Source organism: Podarcis raffonei, chromosome 8 (genome assembly GCF_027172205.1).
Source record: "Podarcis raffonei isolate rPodRaf1 chromosome 8, rPodRaf1.pri, whole genome shotgun sequence".
Taxonomy (NCBI): domain Eukaryota; kingdom Metazoa; phylum Chordata; class Lepidosauria; order Squamata; family Lacertidae; genus Podarcis; species Podarcis raffonei.
Window position 1 is genome coordinate 68,613,564 of NC_070609.1, and position 24,446 is coordinate 68,638,009.

General features: G+C 47.7%; 1 protein-coding gene across 6 annotated transcripts in view; it reads left to right on the plus strand.

Moving 5' to 3' along the window:
* MEGF6 (multiple EGF like domains 6) overlaps positions 1-23,223 on the plus strand; it is a 210,854-nt gene extending 187,631 nt beyond the window's left edge. For all 6 annotated transcript variants that reach the window (XM_053400632.1, XM_053400636.1, XM_053400635.1 and 3 more), the window contains 12 exons: positions 4,034-4,162; positions 7,137-7,265; positions 8,560-8,691; positions 9,869-9,997; positions 12,399-12,527; positions 14,103-14,231; positions 15,757-15,885; positions 16,505-16,633; positions 18,190-18,318; positions 19,488-19,619; positions 21,437-21,484; positions 22,810-23,223. In XM_053400632.1, the coding sequence (XP_053256607.1) occupies positions 4,034-4,162; positions 7,137-7,265; positions 8,560-8,691; positions 9,869-9,997; positions 12,399-12,527; positions 14,103-14,231; positions 15,757-15,885; positions 16,505-16,633; positions 18,190-18,318; positions 19,488-19,619; positions 21,437-21,484; positions 22,810-22,874 (1,409 nt within the window). In that variant the 3' untranslated portion in view covers positions 22,875-23,223. The remainder of the gene's footprint in view (positions 1-4,033; positions 4,163-7,136; positions 7,266-8,559; positions 8,692-9,868; positions 9,998-12,398; positions 12,528-14,102; positions 14,232-15,756; positions 15,886-16,504; positions 16,634-18,189; positions 18,319-19,487; positions 19,620-21,436; positions 21,485-22,809) is intronic.
* Positions 23,224-24,446: the final 1,223 nt, after the last annotated feature.

Here is a 24,446-nt window from a genome sequence, read left to right on the forward strand (position 1 = left end):
TTTAGCCCAACCCAATCACAGCTGAAGAATCCATGACAGATAGCCGTCCAACCTCTGCTTAACAACCTCCGAGGAAGTAGAGGCCACCATCTTCTGAGGGAGCCCATTCCACTATTGAACAGCTCTTAGCATCGGAAAGTTCTTCCTAATGTTTGCTTGGAATCTTGTTTCTTCTAATTTGAATCGGTTGGTTCAGGTCCTCCCGATACTGGAGCAGCAGCAGAAAACAAGCTTGCTCTGTCATAGAATCATAGAATCATAGAACTGTAGAGTTGGAAGGGACCCTAAGGATCATCTAGTCCAACCCCCTGCAATGCAGGAATATGCAGCTGGTCCATACAGGGATCGAACCTGCAACCTTGAGTGTTATCAGCACCATGGTCTAACCAACTGAGCTATCCAGGCCTTGGCTGTCCTATCCTCTCTGTCTCTTCTCCTGGCTAAAGGAAACATCTCCCTCTTCCGTTCCTCACAAGGCTTGGTTCTCAGACTCTTGTGTCGTTCTGCTTGCCCTCCTCTGCCCACATTCATGCATACAGGGCTGCCTCCATTACTATTTTCAGCAAAGTGGTTTAACAGCAAATAAGCAATTTTAAAAGCAGGTATAAAACAATTCGTGACAGCAGTCACGAAATTAAAAGACTCCTACTTCTTGGGAGAAAAGCAATGACAAACCTAGACAGCATCTTAAAAAGCAGACATCACCTTGCTGACAAAGGTCTGTATAGTTAAAGCTATGGTTTTCCCAGTAGTGATGTATGGAAGTGAAAGCTGGACCATAAAGAAGGCTGATCGCCAAAGAATTGATGCTTTTGAATTATGGTGCTGGAGGAGACTCTTGAGAGTCCTATGGACTGCAAGAAGATCAAACCTATCCATTCTGAAGGAAATCAGCCCTGAGTGCTCACTGGAAGGACAGATCCTGAAGCTGAGGCTCCAATTCTTTGGCCACCCCATGAGAAGAGAAGACTCCCTGGAAAAGACCCTGATGTTGGGAAAGATGGAGGGCACAAGGAGAAGGGGATGGCAGAGGACGAGATGGTTGGACAGTGTTCTCGAAGCTACAAACATGAGTTTGACCAAACTGTGGGAGGCAGTGGAAGACAGGAATGCCTGGCGTGCTCTGGTCCATGGGGTCACAAAGAGACGGACATGACAACAACAATAACAACATAAAACAATTTACTACACTGATCAAAACAAGCAAATTTCAAATGTAGACTGTGATTTATTTATTTTTTAAAAAATATCCATGTAAAATGCTTGAAAGGCTTTTTCTGAACCAAGCCTGGAGTTCCTCTTCACATCCATTTGGAATTTCCCGGTGCAAATTGCAACTGGCATTGCCCGAATCTGGTTTCAATTACGCACCCACCTCCCCCGGCCGCCGTGAAAGCAACTGGGAATGAGGCTGCGGAAGGTGCCATTCCAAACGGCCAGCTCGGCGCCGTTCCCTAGCCGGCCTACCTTGCATTTTACCCTTTCTGTGTTTGCCTTGGACCGTGGCCATTTTTGCCTTCTGTCTGAGGCGAGAGCCAGCTCAGGAGGTTTGAGTGGAGTTGGCGTGCCCTCGGGGCAACCTCACGTGTGTTGTAAGGCGAGCCGCCCGCCTCGGGTTACCGGCTGCCCTGCTCGAGAACTGGCAACCACTGGGAGCGCAGCCAAGCTCCTGAGCCAGTGCCCCAGTGTTGATTTTGCTGCGTTTCAGTTCTGTGATGGAGGCGTTAGGACGGCTTCCAAGCCGCTCTGTGCCCAGGGCAAGGAAACTGTCCTTTTGCCTGGCAAATGTTTGCTGCTTGAAATGGTGAATACCAGAATTTATTTTGATTACCTCATCCCCTCCGTCCACTTGTCTTCCAGTCTTCCTTTCGTTCATATAATTTCCAAATCATGACACCAAGGGGTGGGGTAATTCAGGTCTGAGGTCCAACTGTGGCCCTCTGGATCTCTCTGCCTGGCCACATTCCTCACTGGCCCAGCTTTGCATGTTCTCTGAGTGTTTCTGCCTGGCTGGAATGGGTCCTTGAACTCTTATACAGTGGTACCTCAGGTTAAGTACTTAATTCGTTCCGGAGGTCCGTTCTTAACCTGAAACTGTTCTTAACCTGAAGCACCACTTTAGCTAATGGGGCCTCCCGCTGCCACCGTGTGATTTCTGTTCTCATTCTGAAGCAAAGTTCTTAACCTGAGGTACTATTTCTGGGTTAGTGGATTCTGTAACCTGAACCGTTTGTAACCTGAAGCGTATGTAACCCGAGGTCCCACTGTAATGCCTCTTTGCTTGTCTGGATGGGGAGAAAGAGATGGGGCTGTCTGTGATTGTGTGTAGAAACCTGCCTGCTTTACAAAAGTAAAATTTACATCCGTTGCTCCGCCCACTTTTGCCATTGGTCCCACCCATGGCTGGCATGTGGTCCCTCATAGGTTGCCCAGAAAGGAACATGGCCTATGGGCTGAAATAATAACAATAACAATAACAATAACAATTTATTTATACCCCGCCCATCTGGTTGGGCTTCCCCAGCCACTCTGGGCACCTTCCAACAAAATATTAAAATACAGTAATGCATCAAACATTAAAAGCTTTCCTAAACAGGGCTGCCTTCAGGTGTCTTCTGAAAGTCTGGTAGTTGTTGAAAAAAAGTTTTGCCAACCCTCTGTTATGGGCCCATCATTCAGTTCAATTTGTCATTTGTTCCGGGGAGAGGGGGGACATGCTTCCTTTTGGGAGCTCAAGCAGGAAAGGGAGTTATAAAATCTTAGAATTGTTGAGTTGGAAGCGACCCCAAGGGCCATCTAGTCCAACCCCCTGAACTGGAGACTATCACTTACTTATGGCCAGCAAGCCCATGCGGCTGACATGAGATACTTCTCTTTTCCCTTTTTGGGAGCTTTGGAGCAGAATGTTCTCCGCAAAAGAATTTCGCTGGGAATCTTGGCAACCGGAGGGGGGCGCTGACTTGGGCAGAAAGTGAAGAAGCTGCAGCAATCAGAAATCAAAACACTCCCCCCCCCTTCTTATCCGGGTGTGAAAAGCTCTCCCCAAACAGTGCCAAATAAGATTGGAAGTGTTATTTCTGGCTTGAGCCAGCAGCGCTCGGATGCCAGGACAATCTCACCATGATCCAGGGTATTTAGCAAGAACGGCTCCAGTAGTTGGAATTTGCTGTTTTATCTGTCATCGGAAGTTTAACGCAGAACTTTAAAGAAGAGGGTTCTTTTTAAAACACACACACACAAACACATAAACACAGCTCTTGAGGGGCACAGGCAGGGAGAAATTGGAAACTGAATTTTGAAGTTAGGAGTTGCACAAACACAGCAGCAGCTGCCGCGACGAAAAGTTGCAGCATAGCAAGTGTGGCTCCTGTTTCGGCATCCTTGCCAGGCAACGTTGCTCTTCAAGGATGCTGTAAGCCAGGGGTAGCCAAAGTGGTACCCTACGGGTAGTGTTGGCCGGTGGCTCCCGTCAGCCTCAACCAGCATGCCCAATGGTCAAGGAAGATGGAAGTGGGAGTGCAGCAGCATCTGGAGCTCACCATATTGGCTACCCCTATTGTGAGAGATGGGAACCCATAGCATTCCCTTCACCTTGGACCATTGACTGTGCTGGCCAGGGCTGATGGTAGTTGAGCATCCAGCAAATGCCTGGAGCTCCCCAGGTTTCCCGCTCCTGATCTGACCTGTAAAACCACATTGTGGTATGCACTCAGTCAGTACCTAAGTTTGAGAAGCCAGTAACCTTTGGAACAGTTCCGATAAGCATTCATTTGCTGTCAACCACACCTGTGGACTCATCCACTGCATTTCATACTTGCCAGATTCCATCTTGGCTCTGCCCTTCACCCTTCGACACTCTGCAATTCTACGATTCTACATTATGAATTCGGTGTGGGGGGATGGTTTAACAGCTTCTTGAAAGTGGGGGGCTGACTGCTGCGCCCGGTTAACCCGAGTCTGTTTGTTTTGATCAGATTCTAGACCAGAATGCATTCATGAATGAAGCTCCCCAGACGTTTCTTCTCTTTTGCAGCTTGCCCCGAGGGCACCTACGGGGAACAGTGCAAGCAGCGGTGCGACTGCGAGCATGGGGTCTCCTGCCACCACATCACAGGGGCCTGCGATTGCCCGCCAGGGTGGAGAGGACATCACTGTGATAAAGGTGAGGGAGCTGTCAGCTATTCTGGTGGCCAGGTAGGTGAGCCCATATGCAGGTGGCCGAACAGGTAAATGAGGAGGTTGTGCTCCGTTGCTGCCTGGTGAGTGACTATTTGCTCAAACTTGAGAGTATAGGTGGTACATCACACCGGCAAAGTTAGGGGAAATGTATAAAACAGGAAATAAGAACTGCTGGAAGTGTAAAATTAAAGAGGGCAATTTTTTCCATATGTGGTGGACATGCGACGAAATGAAGAAATATTGGGAACATATTTATAATGAGTTTAAAAAAATATTCAAATACACATTTCCCAAAAGACCAGAAGCATTCCTACTAGGAATAATTGGGGATGGAATCAAAAAGGAAGATAAGATATTATTTCAGTATGCCACAACTGCCGCCAGATTATTAATTGCCCAAAATTGGAAAAATCAAAACACCCCATCAATTAGAGACTGGCAAACAAAACTATTTGAATTTGTTGAACTCGCAAAAATGACACAAAAAATCAGAAACCCAAAAAATACAAAGTTCATTCACGATTGGAACAAATTTAAGATATACATCGAAGGGAATTACAGAAACCTAAAAACTATAGCAGGTTTGATATAAATCTTATGATGTGCAAACCATTAACAATCACCAGCTGCAGGAAAAATAAATTACGTATATTAAGAAGCCTGAAAGCGGGAGGGATGGAGGTCAATAGGGTGTAGAAGAATGATTTAAGTTCTTAAAGATATAAAGAGACAAGCGTGAAGACAAAGAACTGTAACGGAAACGGATAATATTTTTATGTTATGTTTAGATATTTTTTATCTATTTTTTCTTTTTTTGTAACTGCTGATTTGTTTTTCTTTTTGGTTACTTACATGAAACTTAATAAAAAGAAATTAAAAAAAAAAGGTGAGGGAGCTGCCAGCTATTTTGGTGGCCAGGTAGGTGAGCCCATATGCAGGTGGCCGAGCAGGTAAACGAGGAGGTTGTGCTCCGTTGCTGCCGGGTGAGTGACTATTTGCTCAAACTTGAGAGACTGGCTGGAGTCAGTGATTTTATAGGGCCAGCCGAAACTCTCGTTTTCCCTTGTATCTGCAGCCCTTCACTGCCCCCACTGGCTGGAGGTTGTATTGCAGGGTAGGTGCAATAACACCTCCAGCCTCTGGGGGCACTGCTGTGCTGCAGAGAGTTGATGAAGAAGAAGAGTTTGGATTTGATATCCCACTTTATCACTACCCTAAGGAGTCTCAAAGCGGCTAACAATCTCCTTTCCCTTCCTCCCCAACAAACACGCTGTGAGGTGAGGCTGAGAGACTTCAGAGAAGTGTGACTAGCCCAAGGTCACCCAGCAGCTGCATGTGGAGGAGTGGAGACACGAACCTGGTTCACCAAATTACGAGTCCACCGCTCTTAACCACTACACCACACTGGCTCTCCAGTAGGCTACTCCATAAGAGTAGGCTAGTGGATGCCTCCTTTGGCAAACTGCTCTGGGGGCACAGTGCATATGGCCTCTTGAGCCCCTGTTGTGGCAAGGAACCTCCAGCCCACAGACCTAATGCGGCCCTCCAGCCCTTGCCTTCCGGCCTACGATGCTGTTTGGGGCCAAGCCACTCCTGATCGCCTGACATCATATAGGACATTAAGTTTTGGGGCAAATGAGAATGTGGCTGGGCTGAAAGGGGGGAGGGCTTGCAGGCACCACTGATGGCCAGCACCTACAACAATCCTGCACACAACCTCAGCCACAGCATTTTGCAAGCTCTAGCATCCAGCACTGTGCCTGCATGGGTTCAATTTCAAGCCATGCACCTGATAATCAGTTAATTGACACATGGCTGCCCCCCCCTGTTTCCCCACCTACCTGCCATGATTCTACTCCCCGTTTCTTCCTCCTTCCAGTACAACTGACTAACCTGCTGCTGTGGTATTTCTGAATCCTGGTTAGGATGCGAGGATTGAATGGCACCATCATAAAATGTTTCAATGGGGGGGGGGAATAATATGATGTGGGAGAACAGCCAAGTTTAAGGGGGTATGGGCTTTCCATGGAAAGACGTTGGCTTGCTAGCATCTTTTCATTTAGGAGACCACCCAGTTGGGAAAACAAGCATGTTCTGGAAAACAAGCTGATTCCACAGAAAACTGAAGCCCTTTCCCCCCAGAGGCTCCAACAATAACCCCTCTCTCTCAACCCTCTGCTGCTCTGCTCAGTTTCCTTCCTGGATGGCATGAAAAAGGCTGGCTCAGTTTCCATCACCCCTGGCATGGAGCCTACTGCTTGAGTCCCTCCAGCTGCTGGGAACCACAAATGGGGAGAGCCACTGTTGCACTCAAGGCCCTGCTTGGGGGCTTCCTGCAGGGGGGCGTCTGGTTGGCCACCCGTGAGGGAAGGATACCAGACTAGATGGGCCTGTGGCTTGATCTGGCAGCCTGGCGCTTCTCCTGCTTCTGTGGAATACCAGGCGATGGCCACCAACTTTGATGGCTTTAAAAGAAGGCTGGAGAAGTTCGTGGAGCTGCTAGCCACAATGGCTCTGCTCCACCGTCGCTGCCATGCTCCCGAACGCCAGTCGCTGGCATCACAAGTAGAGAGGCTGCTGTTGAGCTTCCCAGAGGCATCTTGGTTGGCCGCTCTGAGAACAAGGTGCTGGTCCAGAGTGGTCTTTCGTCTAATCCAGCCACTGGACTGTTATAGTTTTATTCTTTGTATTCTCTTTGGAGGGTTACATGATTTCAGGGAGGGGGAGGCTATCCATGGCTGCTTGCCACGATGACAGTGTCCTGTTGCCAGCGTTCGTTGGAAGTGGTATAGCTCTGGGTACCACAAAGGAGGAGACTTGCTGTTGCCCACAGGTCCAGCTTGTGGGCTTTCCCATAGTGAGCATCTGGTTGGCCACTGTGAGAACTGGACTTGATGGTCCCTTTGGCCTGATCTGACCGGGCTTTGTCTTAACGTTCTTATCTGTCCCCATCACAGCCTGCCTGCCTGGGTCATTTGGAAAGGACTGTGCTGCCAGCTGCGACTGCCCTCCAGGAACGCCATGCAACCACATCACGGGCGAGTGCAGCTGCCCCCCAGGAGTTACGGGCCACGGATGCGAGCAATGTATGTTCCCCAAGTTCCCCAGTGGGGCGTGTAGCTTGGGCCAGAGTGGAGGTGTCCATTCAGCTTTGGATAATATATATCAGGCACGTCCAACTCCCAAGAGACTGTGATCTACTCCCAGTATAAAAAAACTGGCAGTGATGTACCCATTGGAGGGAGGAGGAGTGTGCATGCCCAGAGTTGTTGAGCATTTTGGGGGGGTAGGATTGTCCAGAGTTCTTCAGCTTTTATTTGTTAACTTTTGGTAAACTTCATTTAATCCTACGGTCGATAAGAGTCCCGCGATCTACCAGGATCAGCCGGGGCTCTACCAGTAGATCACAATCTACTGGTTGCACATGCCTGATATATATAAATGGAGTAAATAAAATGGGTGCTCAGCCAAATCCCAGATCGCATCCTGGCAGGTGCCTCATGCTCTTGTAATCCAAACACAGCGGAGGGAGAGCCAAGTGGGAAATGGGATCAGCATCCTCTGTCCAAAGAGGATTAGATTAATAAAGCCTCGAGTGGAAGCCAAGGCTTGGCGCAGAGCGCTGTGGCTCGCCGCCACGATTCGTGCACTTGCGTGTTTCGAGGCTCTCCTTCCATGCTTAGAAGGCTTTCTGCCAACTGACCGGGAAAAGAAACCCTGTCTGGCTGCTCCTGTGCCAGTTTGAGCTGTTTGATTAGGAGAAACTGCAGGCTTAATTTTCACAGGATGACAAGCATTCTCTCTTTCTAAGAGAAGATGCCAACTGATCGAACAGGGTGTGGAGGACCCTGGCCTGGCCTGCTCCTCAGCCTTTGATATCAACGTGTTCTGCAGAAATGTGGAGTTGGTCACAGCACAGAGATGAGGCCATCAAATGCCCTAAAAGGCTCAGGGGGAGGAGCAGGTGAAAGGAGTTAGAAGACCTCGCTTGGGTTGATCTGGCCCTAAGCCAGGGTGGAGAAACTATTTTCAGTCTGAGGGTCACATTTCCTCCTAGGGAACCTTCGGAAGAGTGGTGGTGGGGGGGGGGACACATGTGTGGAGGGCAGAGCCAGAAGCAACAAAAGCAAATGTTCACAAATCCTTTCTGTGAAAGTTGTGATTCGGTGCCTTCGCATGTCAAAGAATAAGATACAGCATCTGCTCAGCACTCAATTCTGTTACGGAAGAACAGAAATCAGGAGTCAGCCGCCTCATGGAAAACCTTGCTATGGAATCTCTGCACCACCAATTTGTTGGGCTCCGAAAGAGATTTGGACCCAGCCTTCACCATCCCAGCTCATTGTTACCCTTTCTTCCTCCATGCCCCCTGCCCTTCAGCCTGTCTCCCTGGGACCTTCGGAATGAACTGCGCTCGGATTTGCCAGTGTCCCGGAGTGAACCATGACTGCCACCCAGTGACAGGAGACTGCATCTGCGCACCCGGTTACCACGGCGGCAATTGCCGACAAAGTGAGTTTGCTCTGAATTATTTGAAACGGGATTTGCTTGCATAGCAGGGAAAGGGAGATAACGTTGTTTGGTCTGCGGTTTTAAGTGAGCTGATGGAATTCGCACCATCCGGGTGACTTCATATAGATTAGAATGTTACTGCCTTTCGGATTTTGGACGCCTCCACATTCTGCGAGGTAGGATGTATTGCGCTTGTATCTCGCCTCTGCCCCAAGGAGGTATATACATGATTCTTTCATTCCCCATTTAATCTTCATAACACCCCTGTGAGGCAGGCTAGGCTGAGAGAGATTGACTAGCTCAAAGTCACCCAGTGAGCTTTATGGCTGAGCGAGGGATTTGAACTCAGGTCCTAGTCTGACACCCTAACCACTACACCACACTTGCTCTCCAGTACATGTTTACACACACACACACACACACACACACACAAAGAATGTATAGAGCAGCCTTTCTCAACCTGTGGGTCCCCAGATGTTGTTGAACTACAACTCCCATCGCCCTTAGCTAGCAAGGCCAGAGCTCAGGGATGATGGGAGTTGTAGTCAACAACATCTGGGGACCCACAGGTTGAAAACTGCTGGTATAGAGAATGCAGAAGGGAGCAGGACAGTTCAACTCAAAAGATTTAGGGTGATGAGTGCGCAGCTGATCTCTGAGTAGCTGTCTCCACAAGAGCACAGGAACACAGGAAGCTGCCTTATACTAAGTTAGATCATTGGTCCCTCCAGCAGTGCCAGATTTAGGGTGGTGCGAGGGGTTCCCCCACACAGGGCACCAATCTGAGGGGGCACCAAATTGAGAGGATCCATTTTGGGGTGCCAAATTTTGGCCCTGCACAGTGCACCATATTACGAAAGATGACCAAATTTCCACCCCTGCATCTAGCTCAGTATTATCTGTGGGGTTTCAAGCAGGGTTCCCACCCCCTTCCTGGAGGATGCAGGAATTGAACCTGGGGAAAATCGCTTTGCAACACAGCCACAACCCCTTCTGGCTGGAATCTCCAGATGCTGTCAATATAATCACTGAACAATGGCAAAAGCAAGTCAGTCCCCCTTCTGTGAGATTGGAATTTGGTTTGACATGAGCAAAATGTACTGCTTTGGCAGTGCAAACGTAAAGGCTTATTTTGAATCTTTTTAACTTTTAATGGTTTGTTTGTTTGTTTACCCAGGATGCCCCTCTGGGCGTTACGGTCCAAATTGTGAGAGGCAGTGCAAGTGCAAGAACGGGGGGCAATGTGTGACCACCACGGGAACATGCCAATGCCCAGCTGGTTATATTGGTGCCGACTGCAGTACTGGTGAGTGGATTGGGACGGGTTGTATGTAATGAAGCGGCTTCTTATATATTGAGTGGCGAAAGGCTGGGCCGAAAGATCAAAGATTTGAAATTTCATCATGAAATTTACACAGGCTGATATATTTTTTTTAAGGTGATGTTACTCTGAACCAAAATATCATATATTTAATTTTTTGTCATAAAAATTACAGAAGCTGATAAAGTTCTTGTTTTATAAAGGACCAGAATATAACACAAGTTTAGCACTCATTTATGTGTTCTTTGGTTCCCCCCCCCAAAAAAAAATCCATTTGACAATAATATGGAAATGAGTACTAAACTTGCACTCTGTTCCACCATATTTTTCGAAGTGGCTTTTGCATCGTGTGCAAGCTCAAATATAATACAGAAGTTAACAATCAGGGAACCGTCAGGAAAATGCAACGAACCTGTCACGTGAATGCACTCTTTGGAGCAAATGATTCAGCAGAGGAAACACAGCCCAGAATAACTAAGGAGATAGTACAAGAATACTTGGCTAGTCTAGATGTATTCAAGTCTCCAGGGCCAGATGAACTGCATCCAAGAGTATTAAAAGAACTGGCAGATGTGATCTCAGAACCACTGGCAGTCATCTTTGAGAATTCCTGGAGAACAGGCGAAGTCCCGGCAGACTGGAGGAGGGCAAATGTTGTCCCTATTTTCAAAAAGGGGAAAAGAGAGGACCCAAATAATTACCGCCCAGTCAGTCTGACATCAATACCAGGGAAGATTCTGGAGCAGATCATTAAGCAAACAGTCTGTGAGCACCTAGAAAGGAATGCTGTGATCACCAATAGTCAGCATGGATTTTTGAAAAATAAGTCATGTCAGACTAACCTGATCTCGTTTTTTGACAGAATTACAAGCCTGGTAGATGAAGGGAACGCAGTGGATGTAGCTTACCTTGATTTCAGCAAGGCATTTGACAAGGTGCCCCATGATATTCTTGTAAAGAAGCTGGTAAAATGCAGTCTTGACTATGCTACCACTCAGTGGATTTGTAACTGGCTGACTGACCGAACCCAAAGGGTGCTCATCAATGGTTCCTCTTCATCCTGGAGAAGAGTGACTAGTGGGGTGCCACAGGGTTCTGTCTTGGGCCTGGTCTTATTCAACATCTTTATCAACGACTTGGATGATGGACTCAAGGGCATCCTGATCAAATTTGCAGATGACACCAAACTGGGAGGGGTGGCTAATACCCCAGAGGACAGGATCACACTTCAAAACGACCTTGACAGATTAGAGAACTGGGCCAAAACAAACAAGATGAATTTTAACAGGGGGAAATGTAAAGTATTGCACTTGGGCAAAAAAATGAGAGGCACAAATACAAGATGGGTGACACCTGGCTTGAGAGCAGTACATGTGAAAAGGATCTAGGAGTCTTGGTTGACCACAAACTTGACATGAGCCAACAGTGTGACGCGGCAGCTAAAAAAGCCAATGCAATTCTGGGCTGCATCAATAGGAGTATAGCATCTAGATCAAGGGAAGTAATAGTGCCACTGTATTCTGCTCTGGTCAGACCTCACCTGGAGTACTTGTGTCCAGTTCTGGGCACCACAGTTCAAGAAGGACACTGACAAACTGGAACGTGTCCAGAGGAGGGCAACCAAAATGGTCAAAGGCCTGGAAACGATGCCTTATGAGGAACGGCTAAGGGAGCTGGGCATGTTTAGCCTGGAGAAGAGGAGGTTAAGGGGCGATATGATAGCCATGTTCAAATATATAAAAGGATGTCACATAGAGGAGGGAGAAAGGTTATTTTCTGCTGCTCCAGAGAAGCGGACACGGAGCAATGGATCCAAACTACAAGAAAGAAGATTCCACCTAAACATTAGGAAGAACTTCCTGACAGTAAGAGCTGTTCGACATTGGAATTTGCTGCCAAGGAGTGTGGTGGAGTCTCCTTCTTTGGAGGTCTTTAAGCAGAGGCTTGACAACCATATGTCAGGAGTGCTCTGATGGTGTTTCCTGCTTGGCAGGGGGTTGGACTCGATGGCCCTTGTGGTCTCTTCCAACTCTATGATTCTATGATTCTTTATTGGAGACAACCCAGTTTTTAAGTGCAGACGGAAAGCTGGTCACGTACTAAGGATTGTTGGAATGAACCCAACCTGTGTCATTTTTTCTTTTCTTTTCTATGAAGGCCTCAGGGGTCAGCTTCTCCATTCCAGAACCTTCTCTGTATCAGAAAACATCATTGGTGGAAAATAACTTCTCCTCCCTACCTTCCGATCTGTGAAATGGGGTTGCTGTTCCTTACTGTAGGGTTACAGCCTTGATTACGGAGATGTGCTTTTGGGAACAAACACTAAGAAGACTCTGCTGTAAATGAGACCTTTCTTTGTTGCTCTTTCTCCCCCTCGCCTCCATAGTGTGCCCAGCCGGTCGCTACGGTGTGGACTGTGCTCTAGTGTGTTCCTGTGGCAACACCGCCACCTGCCATCATGTGACAGGCCTCTGCCTTTGTCCACCGGGAAAAACTGGCCCCAACTGTGAGCACGGTAAGCGTTTGCAGCGGGGAGCAGGGCGGACAGTTTTCATCCCAGGGCCATGCTCCCTTCTAGGCAACGTCCTGGAGGCTGCATGTCTATGGTGGGTGGGGCCCAATGCAAAAGTGTGGGGGGGACGATGGAGGAGAATTTTACCTTTTGTACGCTAGTTTCTGTTAGTATTCCTGATCTATGATGGCAGTCATGGGATCTTTGTCTATCACATGACGGTGTATGTTTTGACTCCACAGAGTGGGAAGTGACTGAAACAGGATGTTTGTGTTACTGTGTTCCGTGAAGTGGAACTATGTCCTTTTTCTCTTTGCTGTCTGATGCTAGAGAGGGAGGGAACCATGTTGCAGTGCTCCGTGTGTGTTTATATGTAAATAAGGTAGATTAGCCAAAATGTTGAGTTGCTGAGGTCTGTCACACAAACTGCACAGACTCTGCAGATCCCTAAGTGTGCCGATGTCTGTTTGCATTGGTCGCTGTGATGTTCGGGCTGAAGAAAGCTGTTGAAGCTCCAGAACGATCGACCAGGAGGGAGAGAACATGCCAGTTGGGCACATGTCTCTACTAGGGTCCTACTTGAGTGTAGGCTGAACTCCTGGCAGTTTCTACACATATTCACACGAACCTTGCTGTCCTCCACCCGGTCAAGGAAGAAGCGCCATCAGAGTTCAGGGATGCATTCCAGGCAGGCAAAAACTCTAGGGGTGCAGTGTGGCTTGAAGAGAGTTTTGAGAGCCAGCTAGAGGACTGAAGGACCATATTTGGTCCTAGGCCTGAGCTTCCCCCCACTGCCTGCCATTAATGTAAAGTGTCATTTTGTCCAATAGAGCCTGATGAGCATAACGCATTTCTGTGGCAGTCTCTAAGCTGTGAATCTCACATCCAACAGAGGTGTTTCGGGCTCATTCATAACATACTCTCCAACATTTATCCGATGATAACAGGGACGTCCTAAGGAAAAGTAGGACATTCCGGGATCAAATCAGAAAGTGGGACGGCTTTTGTAAATCCAGGAGTGTTCCTGGAAAATAGGGACACTTCCGTGAATGCTAAAAAATGCACCTCTTTACTCTGTTTTTTTGACAATTGAGATGCATATTTTAGGACATCTTCTGTAATTTCAAGTTGCTTTAAACTGGTTTTTAATTTTGTGTTTTAATAACTGTAACCCACCCTATGACCTTGGGGTGAAGGGTAGGTGGTGGCAGTAGTAGGTAGAAATAAGTAAATAAATAATAAAGCACATTGAAGTTGGGGAGAGCACTGCTGCACACTCATGTCCTTCTTGTGGGCAACCCAGAGGCATCTGGTTTTGGCCACTGCGAAAAGGACTGTGGACTAGAATGGACTCTTAGCCTGACCCAACTGTTTGAGGAGGGCTGCTGCTTTCCGTGTTCTGCCTATGGACTTCCTGGAGCCATCTGATTGGCCAGTGTGGAAAGCAGGATGCTGAACTTTGTCCTTTGGCCCAGTCCCAACAGGGCTCTCTTCGTGTCCTGTCGCCACATTGCTCCGTCAACAGAAATAGGTGTCTGACCCTGGCTATCCCTAACTCGCTCTCTTCTTCACCACCAGGCTGTCCAGGGAACCGCCACGGAGCCGGCTGCAAGCAGACGTGCGCCTGCCGGAACGGGGGGATCTGCCTGGCGACCGACGGCTCCTGCCTGTGTGGGCTCGGGTGGACGGGGAAGTTTTGCGAATTGGGTAATTCTGCATGTGCGGCTCCTATTCCCTCTCGCTACAAAGGTGCAATTGATCCGTCTGCCTTCCCCCGCAACTTGGCTGCGGTCCAGGCTGCTGGAATTTCACTAGAGCCGCTGTGCTAAAACAAAACAAAACCCACCTTCGTTTTCCAGCCACATTTGCAGGTCATGAACGTGGAGGTGGGGGTTTCAGATGTTTAAGAGAGTGAATTTTGATGCGGGGAAGTTAAAAACTCACCGGTCATGTCTCCTGACAATTTAGTTTGGTTTAGGTCCTGCTTTAGGCATCTGGTTGGCTGCGTTAAATGCGCCTTTGGCCCGATCCAGTAGACTGTTTTTATTTATCGTAATCTCCTCGGGTGATAAAAGTGCATTAGACAAATTAATGGAGAACAGGGCTACCATTGGCTACTAGTCACAATGGCTATGCTTGATCTATAAAGTCTGAGGCTGCATGCTTTTGAATACTGGGAATGGGGAGAAGGCTGTTGCACTCAGGCCCTGCTTTCAGGCTTCCCACTAGGGCAGCATATCTCAAACTGGGTCCCCAGTTGTTGTTGGACTACGACTCCCATCATCCCTAGCTAACAGGACCTGCGGTCAGGGATGATGGGGGCTGTAGTCTAACAACAAGTTTGAATAATAATAATAATAATTTGACTGGGCATAAAGCACTACTTTAGGGTATTTGCTTGGCCACTGTGAGAACAAGATGCTGGACTAGATGGGCCTTTGACCTGATCTAGCCGGTGCTCTTCTTACGTTCAAAAGGGAATAGTACCAGGTTATGGCCACCTGCCTTGAATGGGCTTTAAAAGATAGTTGGGCAAACTCATTGAGGATATGGCTCTTGGGGCCTAACTAGCTACAATGACTACGTTCCACCTTCATTGTTGGAGGTAGCATGTTCCTGAATGCCAGTTGCTTGAGATCACAAACGGGGAAAGAGATGTTGCACTCAGGACTTGCTTGTGGGGTTCGGGTTGGACACTGTGAGAACAAGATGCTATACTAAGATGGGTGGTGGCGGGTCTGATCCAGCAGAGCTGCTCTTTTAAAAGAATGCTTTGTAACAATTCCGAAAGGGTATTCTAGAGAGAATCCATTCCTGTCTGCCTTGCATGCAGAAGGTCTAGGAGTCTCTCCTCCACATTGCCAGGTATCATGGAGAGCTGCTGCCAGTCAGTGTAGACAGTACTGAGCTAGATGGCTTCAAAGTCTGCATCAGCCAGCTTTCTTTTTTATGAGAGTAAAGGGGGGGGGGAGAGAAAGCATATGACTGTTTTTCTCCTACCATTAGATATGTATGATGTCAGCCACAGATGTTCTCCAATTGGCATACTGTTTTCTTAATTGAGATCTTGCGTAATTTCCCCGGAGGAAAAAAATGTTTATGTTTGAAACAAGGCAGGATCTCTGGGAACCAACTTGATAATAAATCTCCTTGATTTTGGCCTGCTTGAGCTTGAGCGAGACCACCTCTTTACGAGCAGTGTGATAAACTGAGACGTGGTCTTCCCCCGCAGGATGTCCGCCAGGGAGATACGGAGCCAACTGTCAGCTGAGCTGCACCTGCCAAAATAACATGACCTGCGACCCCGTGTCGGGAGCCTGCCGCTGTGGGAAAGGGCACTATGGAGACCTTTGCCAACACAGTAAGTGTGGTCACTCCTGTTGCTCCGGAAATTTATTGCAGGTTTGGTAACGATCTGACCAGGTGGGTCTAAGCCAAGCCTAAGGCCTGGTGCATTGTATCATTGGCCTCTCCATCTGAAGGTTCAGCCAAGTCAGAAAAGCTAGTCGTGATCTCAAACCACACTACGGGAGAAATTTCAACTTGAACTTAGAAGCACTGGGGAGAAAGGGGTTGGTGATGCTGCCCTGGAAAATATTTGTAGATATCAATGCCCTATGAAGTCCATCAGAGCAATGTTGCATCATCACATAGGGGTTTTGAGGAGGAGGAATCCCACCCTTAAATTTCACCCACTCCCTTAAAAATCACCCTGTATAGGACCTCAGTTTTACTGCCCAAAACTGTGGTGGCAAAATGGTGGCATTTGGGAGCTGGGGCAGCAAAAAAAACCCACCCTTGTTTATTTTGATAACAGCAGGCTGAGCATGTGATGGACCTGAATGATGGTGAGTTGGTGAAGGGCAATACAATGAATCTAAATCAAGCCAAATGGAATCCCCCGTCCCCAAATATCTCTTGGTCCTCTTTTCACGTGGATGTTTTCAATTAGCTTCCCAATGGCTTTCCGTTTCCCTTAGCTTGCCCAGCTGGTTTTCATGGAGTTGGTTGCCAGGAGCTGTGCGACTGTCAGAACGGAGCCACGTGTGACCCGACGACAGGGGAATGTGTGTGTCCCCCGGGTTTCTACGGCAACCAGTGTCAGAAAGGTATGGAACTTTCCGGAAAGGAAAAGTGGCGGCAGAAAGCAGGATTGAGTTCCCTTCATGTCAGCCAATGTTGAGGGGGAATTGCGGACCTGTTTGGGCAGCGTCTCTGCCCACCTGCATGGGGCAACTTTGACAGGATGTTGGGGAAAACCCACCTGCCAAAGTTGGGCTGTGGGAGAGAGAAATATCTGGCCCACTTGGCCAAAAAGGTTCTCAACACCTGCTATATATACTATTTAGGAGGAGGGTGGGCCATTCCACCCAGGTCTGAGCCATTCCATCTGTTTCTTTAACTGTCAATGGGGTGGTACTCTCGTTTTAATTTTGATTTCCTTGGCTTGAAGGAGTGCTCTGGTTGAAAGGATATCTTTCTCTTGCCCTATGGCTGTAACAGTGATGTGGCAGAGATTTGGTTTGGTCCGCACTTTAGCACACTGCCTGAAGCAGTATTCAAACTGAAACTTGGGCAGTCCTTCGAAATTTGCATGCCTCTGAATTTTATGATGCTCTTCTTCAACTAAGCAAGGTATATAAAACTCCACGTTAGGAGAAAGTTTGTAAAGAAATGTGTGCATTAGTGAAAATGACATTATATTAGGGGAAGCTGCTTGCAAAGATGTGTATGTTTGAGGAAATGTACGCTGAAATTTGAATTAATTTTTGTGAGATTACATCAGAGCCAGTAAATTAAATAAATACATACATACACCCATAACATTAGAACAAATTGAAAGCAGCACAAGGTTGAACAGTATCATTAAAATCACTATTCAGAAACATTATGAAGTAAACCTATTTCCCCAAGAACCTATTAGGTTGGTTTATGTGTATTAAGATAATTTGATTACTATAGACCAAATTTTTTTGAACCATTCACATTTAGTAGGAGATACATACACCCCCTGCCCCAGTTTTTAGCTACAATAATCTTTACAGCAGTTAAATGGTTGATTACTTATGTCTTGCTCATCTTCTGGGATAACATCCTTCAGATAGCATAGCAGCAGTAATTTACGGTCTAAGGGTGTATAATATCCTTACATGTCAGAAACATGGGCCTGTACAGATTTCCAAATAGTTTGTTTTTGAAAGCAACTCCAAAAAATGTGTATGTTGTCTGCTCTATTTAAAACATCTGGGGGCAGGGAAGGGAGCAGAAAGATTTTTAAAAAATAAATAATTGCAAACTGCTGCAGAAATATGGAGAACTGAGCATACAGTGGTACCTCAGGTTACATACGCTTCAGGTTACATACACTTCAGGTTACAGACTCCGCTAACCGAGAAATAGTGCTTCAGGTTAAGAACTTTGCTTCAGGATGAGAACAGAAATCGTGTTCCAGCAGTGCGGCCGCAGCGGGAGGCCTCATTAGCTAAAGTGGTGCTTCAGGTTAAGAACAGTTTCAGGTTAAGTATGGACCTCCGGAACGAATTAAGTTCTTAACCTGAGGGTACCACTGTACTGGAAAGATGAGAAACTGGAAGGGGGGGGGAGAAATAAAACAGATTAATTTGCTTACCCTTAGTAACAATGGATATCTCTTTTGTGGCCACAGTGTGCGACGTGGGGACGTACGGAGACAAGTGTCAACATCGGTGTGACTGTGAGGGGAACGCTCCGTGTGAGGCGACCAGTGGCCGCTGCCTCTGCCCTCCTGGGAAAACGGGTGCCAAGTGTGACGTGGGTGAGTGCATGTATCATCTTTACAAAGAAACAAGTCACGCCTTGTCAAGGGCAGGAGCGGGCTGGCTTCCATATGGCTGGGCCAGCAATGCAAATAGGCCCTTTTCAGTTGCAGCAAGTCGGAAACTCTGAGCTGTCTGTTAGTCCTTCACACCTGAATACTTCGCAGCCTGCAGGTTTGCAGGTGCACTAGGCGATCAGATACCTGCCGGCCTCTAGGAGCTTTTTGTACATGGAAGTGTACCTGGAAATTGCCCTTGCAGCCCCGAAGTTATATTAATCAGCAGCTTGCAGGAGTAACGGGCTGCTTTGGTTGTTGCAGCAGTGCTCACTTTTTTGCACTAGGAAGAGTGTGAAGGTAGGGAACTTAGGAAGCCACCTGACTCAGAGTACTGGGTCTATCTAGCTCAGTAATGTCTGCACTGATTGGCAGTGGCACTCCAGAATTCCAGGCAGGAGCTTTCCCTGCATCTACCTGGAGCCACCAGGGATTGAACATGGGACCTTTCCTGCATGCAAAGCAGATGCTCTACCACTGAGCTATGGCCCTTTCGGTTGCTTTAAATAAATTTCTCGTTCATCATTCATGAGGTTATCAGAGAGGCAGTGCCTGCCCCACCCCCTAAAATTTCTTCCATTTCTTTGGGACTGCACAGCTTTAGCACTTCCTCTTTACCACTAGATGCTCCCAGGTTTAGTCTGTGTATCAGCTGGGATCATGGAAAGGATCATCTGGTCCAACCTCTTGCAATGCAGCACGATGCAGCTGCCCCATAAGGGAACGGAACCTGCAACCTTGGCGTTACCAGTATCGTGCTCTAACCAACTGAGCTATGCAGGATTCCCCGCCACACCCAAGGTTAACAATCAGGTTCTGCCCCCTTAAGTGTCTTGCCGTGGACTGATGGAAACCTGTCAATCTTATGCTAAGGGGGTGGGAGCCAGCTTTGGCAAGTGAGTCAAACCCAACAGGGTCCTGAGTTCCTCACCTCTGCCATACCGGGCAGACCCTGTTGCTATGCGGTTACCTCCTTTGCTAAGTCAAGGCCTCCTGGTCTCAGGACATTTTTATGTTTTAAATGCATGTGGCAGAATCTTTGCTTCCCCGGGTGAGATGCCCTCCTAGCATTGCACCACCTGTGATTTGACTTGTTCCTCTTGCTAACCCAGATTGCCCACTGAAGAAATTTGGTCCTGATTGTGCTCTGACGTGCGAGTGCTCCATGTCCAACGCTTACTGCAATGCCCAGAACGGCCGCTGCGTTTGCCTCAACGGTTACATAGGGGCGATGTGTCGAGAAGGTAAGAAATCCTGGATTTCTTTGAGTTTATCTGTGTACAGGAGCCTGCTTTGGCCTCCATCATTCCACTTGTTCAGCTGCTAGTAGGGAAATGACCTGCTTCCATAATACCAGGTGAGGAAAGTGAGGGAGAATCTTTACAGCTGACAATGTGGGTTTGTTGGTTTTTTACTTTCAGTGTGATGTGTGTGTGGTAATATATATAAGCGCATGCTAGGGGAAAATGACTGGTGTTGGTTGGAAGATACTAAAAGTATTGAGGTTTTGAAAGGTTTAAGTCTGGCAAATACAAAATGGCATCTAATTATATCCAAACATAAGTGAAAATGTGTTTCTTGATCTCAGGAACCATTATGCAATATTTGATTACAATAACTTAAGAGGTGTCCAAAATCATAGTGAACAAATAACTTTCCAAAATTTATAGGAGAGATATATATAAAAAATCACATACAAACACGCATGTAAACACCCATGTTAGGTGGTCATATTCAAGGAGATCATTTCCCCACCAGCACCTGCAGAATAAAGTAGTCAAGTCCAAAAAAGGCTGCAGCACTTGTACTTTATATAAATCCATCGTGTGTATATATACAGAGAGACTGAGAAAAGTTTGTGTAGGTATCTCTCTCTATAATAATTGTACTGGTCTGTTGTTACACTGCAATGGTTGTCTGAGCACCTAGGGAGTGCAAAACACACATACTGAGCAGTGTTTTGAAAGCCAGCCCCTGTAGGAATCCACCTCAGACCCCAAATGGGAGAGGGAAGTGCTGCCATGCTATGCTAAGAGGCTTGCCCTCCCTCAATTTCCCTCTTGCTCACGTACTAGAAAAGGCTTCTCTTAGCACCAGAGATAGAAAGAAAAATTGGTGAGTTTTGTGTGTGTAAGAGAGAGAAGAGCTTTTTTTTCAGGGGGAACCCAGTTCCGGTATGTCTCTGTCTGAAAATAAGAAAAAATTTTTTGGAGGGGACACCAAATGTTGTCATCGCTCGGGGTGTCATATCACCAAAGTCTCTCCCTCCCGTTGTTCTTTTCATGGGAAGCTCTGGGAGGGAAGCTGAGGCAGGCAGATGGGGGTGTTTGTGTCCCACACATAGGGGTGACACTGCTGAGAAGAGGAGAGGAGAACACCCCCACCGAGAGCCCATCAGGGATGCTTTTCATGCAAGACGAGTGATGAATCAAGGCAGTGATCCAAGGGACAGCATTGTTGGTTTCTCCCAAATAACCTGTGATCATTAGTCCATCTTAAGCCAGTGCTTTTTTTCTGGGGGTACTCAAGGATACACAGTACCAGCACCCTTTTTTTCTAGAAGAAAAGCACTGTCCAGTGCAGTGGTAGTCAACCTTTTTATACCTACTGCCCACCACTGCTCGATGGAAGGAGGATTCAGCTTGTGACATAGAACCCCCTACCGCCCACCTAGAATCCTGAAACGCCCACTAGTGGGCGGTAGGGACCAAGCTGACAACCCCTGGTCTGGTGTCTGTAGGCTTAGCTTTTCCTGGTTTTGTTTGGGTGGGTGGAAATCAGGATCTCCGGTTCAGATGTAATACTTCGTGGTTTCTTACCACGGTCATGGAAGGAAGGAACCAACTGGGAGTACTCAGGCTTCATTGGACCTAGGTCATGTCCACACTTATGAGTGTCGGACTAGGACCTGGGGGACCAGGGCTTAAATCCCCACTAGGCCACAGGGATGCACACCACCTTGAACTCCTTGCAAATAAAAAAGGTGACATAGAATTGTGATGAAATAAATTTGACAGCTAGATGAAGGGACAGAACAAAACTAACACATCTTCACTTTCAGGTGGCCTACCACAGCTGCTAACCCACACGAGACGACAACCGGAACAATGTGAGTTGTTTTATATATAGATATATATCTGGCTGATGTGGGGAGCAAGGGGCGTCAGAACGTAGGATGCAGCCTTGGACCAAATTAGACCACGGGCCCACCTCGCTCCATAGGGTCTACAATTCAGTGATGGCCAAACTCAGCCCTCCTCCAGCTGTTTTGGGACTACAATTCCCTGTCCTGTTAGCTAGGGATCATGGGGGTTGTAGCCCAAAAACAGCTGGAGGAGGACTGAGTTTGGCCATCACTGGTCTATATCAACCTTGAGTTCCCAGATGATGTTAGACTACAACACCCACCCTCCCTAGCTAGCAGGGCCAGTGCTGAGGGATAATGGGAGTTGCAGTCCAACAGCATCTGAAGACCCCAAGAAAGGCCTGGGTCATGTATTGATACATCACCCAGGACCAGTATGAGGGATTGCTCCACTGAGGGGGTGGGCACAGCTGTCTGTACCTCTGGGGAGCAGTTTAACAAAAATCCAGCAGGCGGCGGATTGATCAGCTGAACAGGCAGGCAGTTTAAGGAAGCCTGCTTCTTGGCTGATCAAGCCTCCACAGACCAGGTGGGGGCTTCATTCATCTGCTCGCTGAGGGGCAGGGGCAGCTGCACACCCCTCAGCAGAGCAGTATAAAGATGCCACCCACCTGTACAGTGGCAGTGCCTGAGGCCACCGTGCAAACAGTGTTCACACAGCTTACTCCCTGCCGCCTTCTCCCAGGAGGGAACCCTGTGAATGGAGCCCAGCAGGTTCCATGGGCTTGGTCGCCATTGGGCAGGCTGCGTTTTTCCTCCCCTGGGAATAAAGATGCAGTGCACCTGCTTGGGTGAAAGCAGGCAGGTGTCTTTGAGGGAGCCCCCCTCTGGCTCGCCTCACTACAGTAGCTTGTTCCCTCCACACGCTGGGTGCTGGGAACAAGCTGCCTCCCACAAGCAAGCGAAGGGAGTGACCAGTCTCCTTCAAAGTGCCCAACTGGGAAGGAAAAGTCAGACTGCCCCTTCCTGCCCACAACCCTACCATCTGGCTAAGGGGCTTCCTTAGCCAAAGGGCTGGGCACTGTATCTGGCTGTTTCATCCTCCCCTAGGGTAGCAAGGAAGAAGCAGCCTGATACATTTCAGATTTCATGATGTGTTAGTATACTGCAGTATTTAGATGCTGATATATCACAATGCTGAAAACCAAACACCGCCCAGCCCTAGTACCTGGAGATGTTGGGGACTGAACCCGGGATCCTCTGCATGCATGGCAGGGGCTCCACCACTGAACTATATAGCCCTGTTGCTGAGTCCATGCCTCTAACACATTATAATTTTCCTCTTACAGCTGCACAGTCTCGGACTTTTTACCGGGCTTCCTCCAGGGTGGTTGCCCCATCTGTGAAGCACTAGTTTCTGGACTCATGACTTCCAGCGCAGACTTGGGCAGAAGCTGCAAGGGTTGGCTGCCAAGAGTGGAACTAGCTCACCTGACTCGCGACATGCCAGCTTGCAGATCCGACCCCTCAAGAGAGCAACAAATCCAAGATTTTGCCCAGAGGAGCTGTCGTCCTGCACAGACTGAGTGAAAACAATTCAAAACAAGCGCATATCCGCTTCAATCCAACAAGGCAGTGTGGAAAACCTCCCCCCCCCCATCCTCCATCTCATCCACTCACAAAATCTGGAAACCATTTTTAAGCATAGCCATTTTTTCTCTGAGCTTCTGGACTTAAAAAGAGCAAAAGCTTGTAATTATGAATTATTCTTGTTTGCCTGGAATTATTAATAGCAGGATTCTGTATTTATGTAAAGGTATTATTTATGGGCAGGTGTATCAAAAGTTGCATCTTCTTACTTGCTACGCAAAAGGCCCTATGGGTCTGTGTAGCCCTGAAAAGTGTGGGAGACAGAGGGTGGAAGTGTGTTTGTTTGAAACACAACATCCCTGGCGCTTGAGATAGAATGATCTCAACAGTCCCCATACTAGCTAGCCAAGAGCTTGAGAGTGGCAAGCTGCTGGGTGGTGGTGGGGGGGAAGAGTATAGCCCCTTTTAACCCCCAGAAAGCCCCAGGTGCAAAAACATGGCACTACTAAGGTGCAGACTGTTTTGCTGCCTTTCCATGATCTGGCCTAAGGGGTTTGTAGAAGAATCGTAGCCTGGCACCTCAGATGCACCAGCCAGCCTGAGATTATTTCACATAAAAAGTCTGTTGGGTTGCTTACTTTAGGTTACCTTTTGCATATACAAAGGAGCCATTAAGCCTGCAATCTAAAGCCTAAAGACATCAGACTTGGGGAAGGTTGTTTTAACTGCCTGGCTTTGCATAAGATGAATTGATGCCCGTGGCTCCACCTTTCGCCAACCTGGTTCTCTCCTGCTGTTTTGGACTACAAGACCCATCACCCCCCACTAATATATCATCAGAGAGAGATTGCAAGAGGCAGGGGCTTGTGAAATGCTATAGGGACATCTCTTCTGCTGTGATCCTTGCTTTCCCATCATTGAAGAGGGAAAAGACCATGGAACTTGTTCCAAGCAAGAGCTAAAAAGTTGTTAGATTAATTCATGCATGAGCCCTAGGGTTGTTGGGTTTTTTGTTAAGCATGCTTTTCCCTCCTTGTTTTAGAGTCTTTTATAAGCTTTTTGCCTGGCCTTTCCCTATACAGCCATGAGGGAAAGCCGCTTGCTGTTTTTAAACAGAAACTTGGAACTCTGCCGGTTCTGAAACATGCTTGGTGGCCCACGAACTTTCTGCTGCATCTCCGACAGCCGACATTGTACTTGCAATGAAGTACTTTTGTGAAGACTCTAAGCAATTTGGGAACCAAGACAGGATGAAAAGGACAGGATTTTATCATCCTGCATGGCACCAGGAGGGGTGAGAACACCTAGGGAAGTCTTCCTTTTTAAAGCAGCGATGGCACAGAAATTGGTTAATTACAGGACAGCAACAACCAAACAATTCAGGAATTTCACCCCC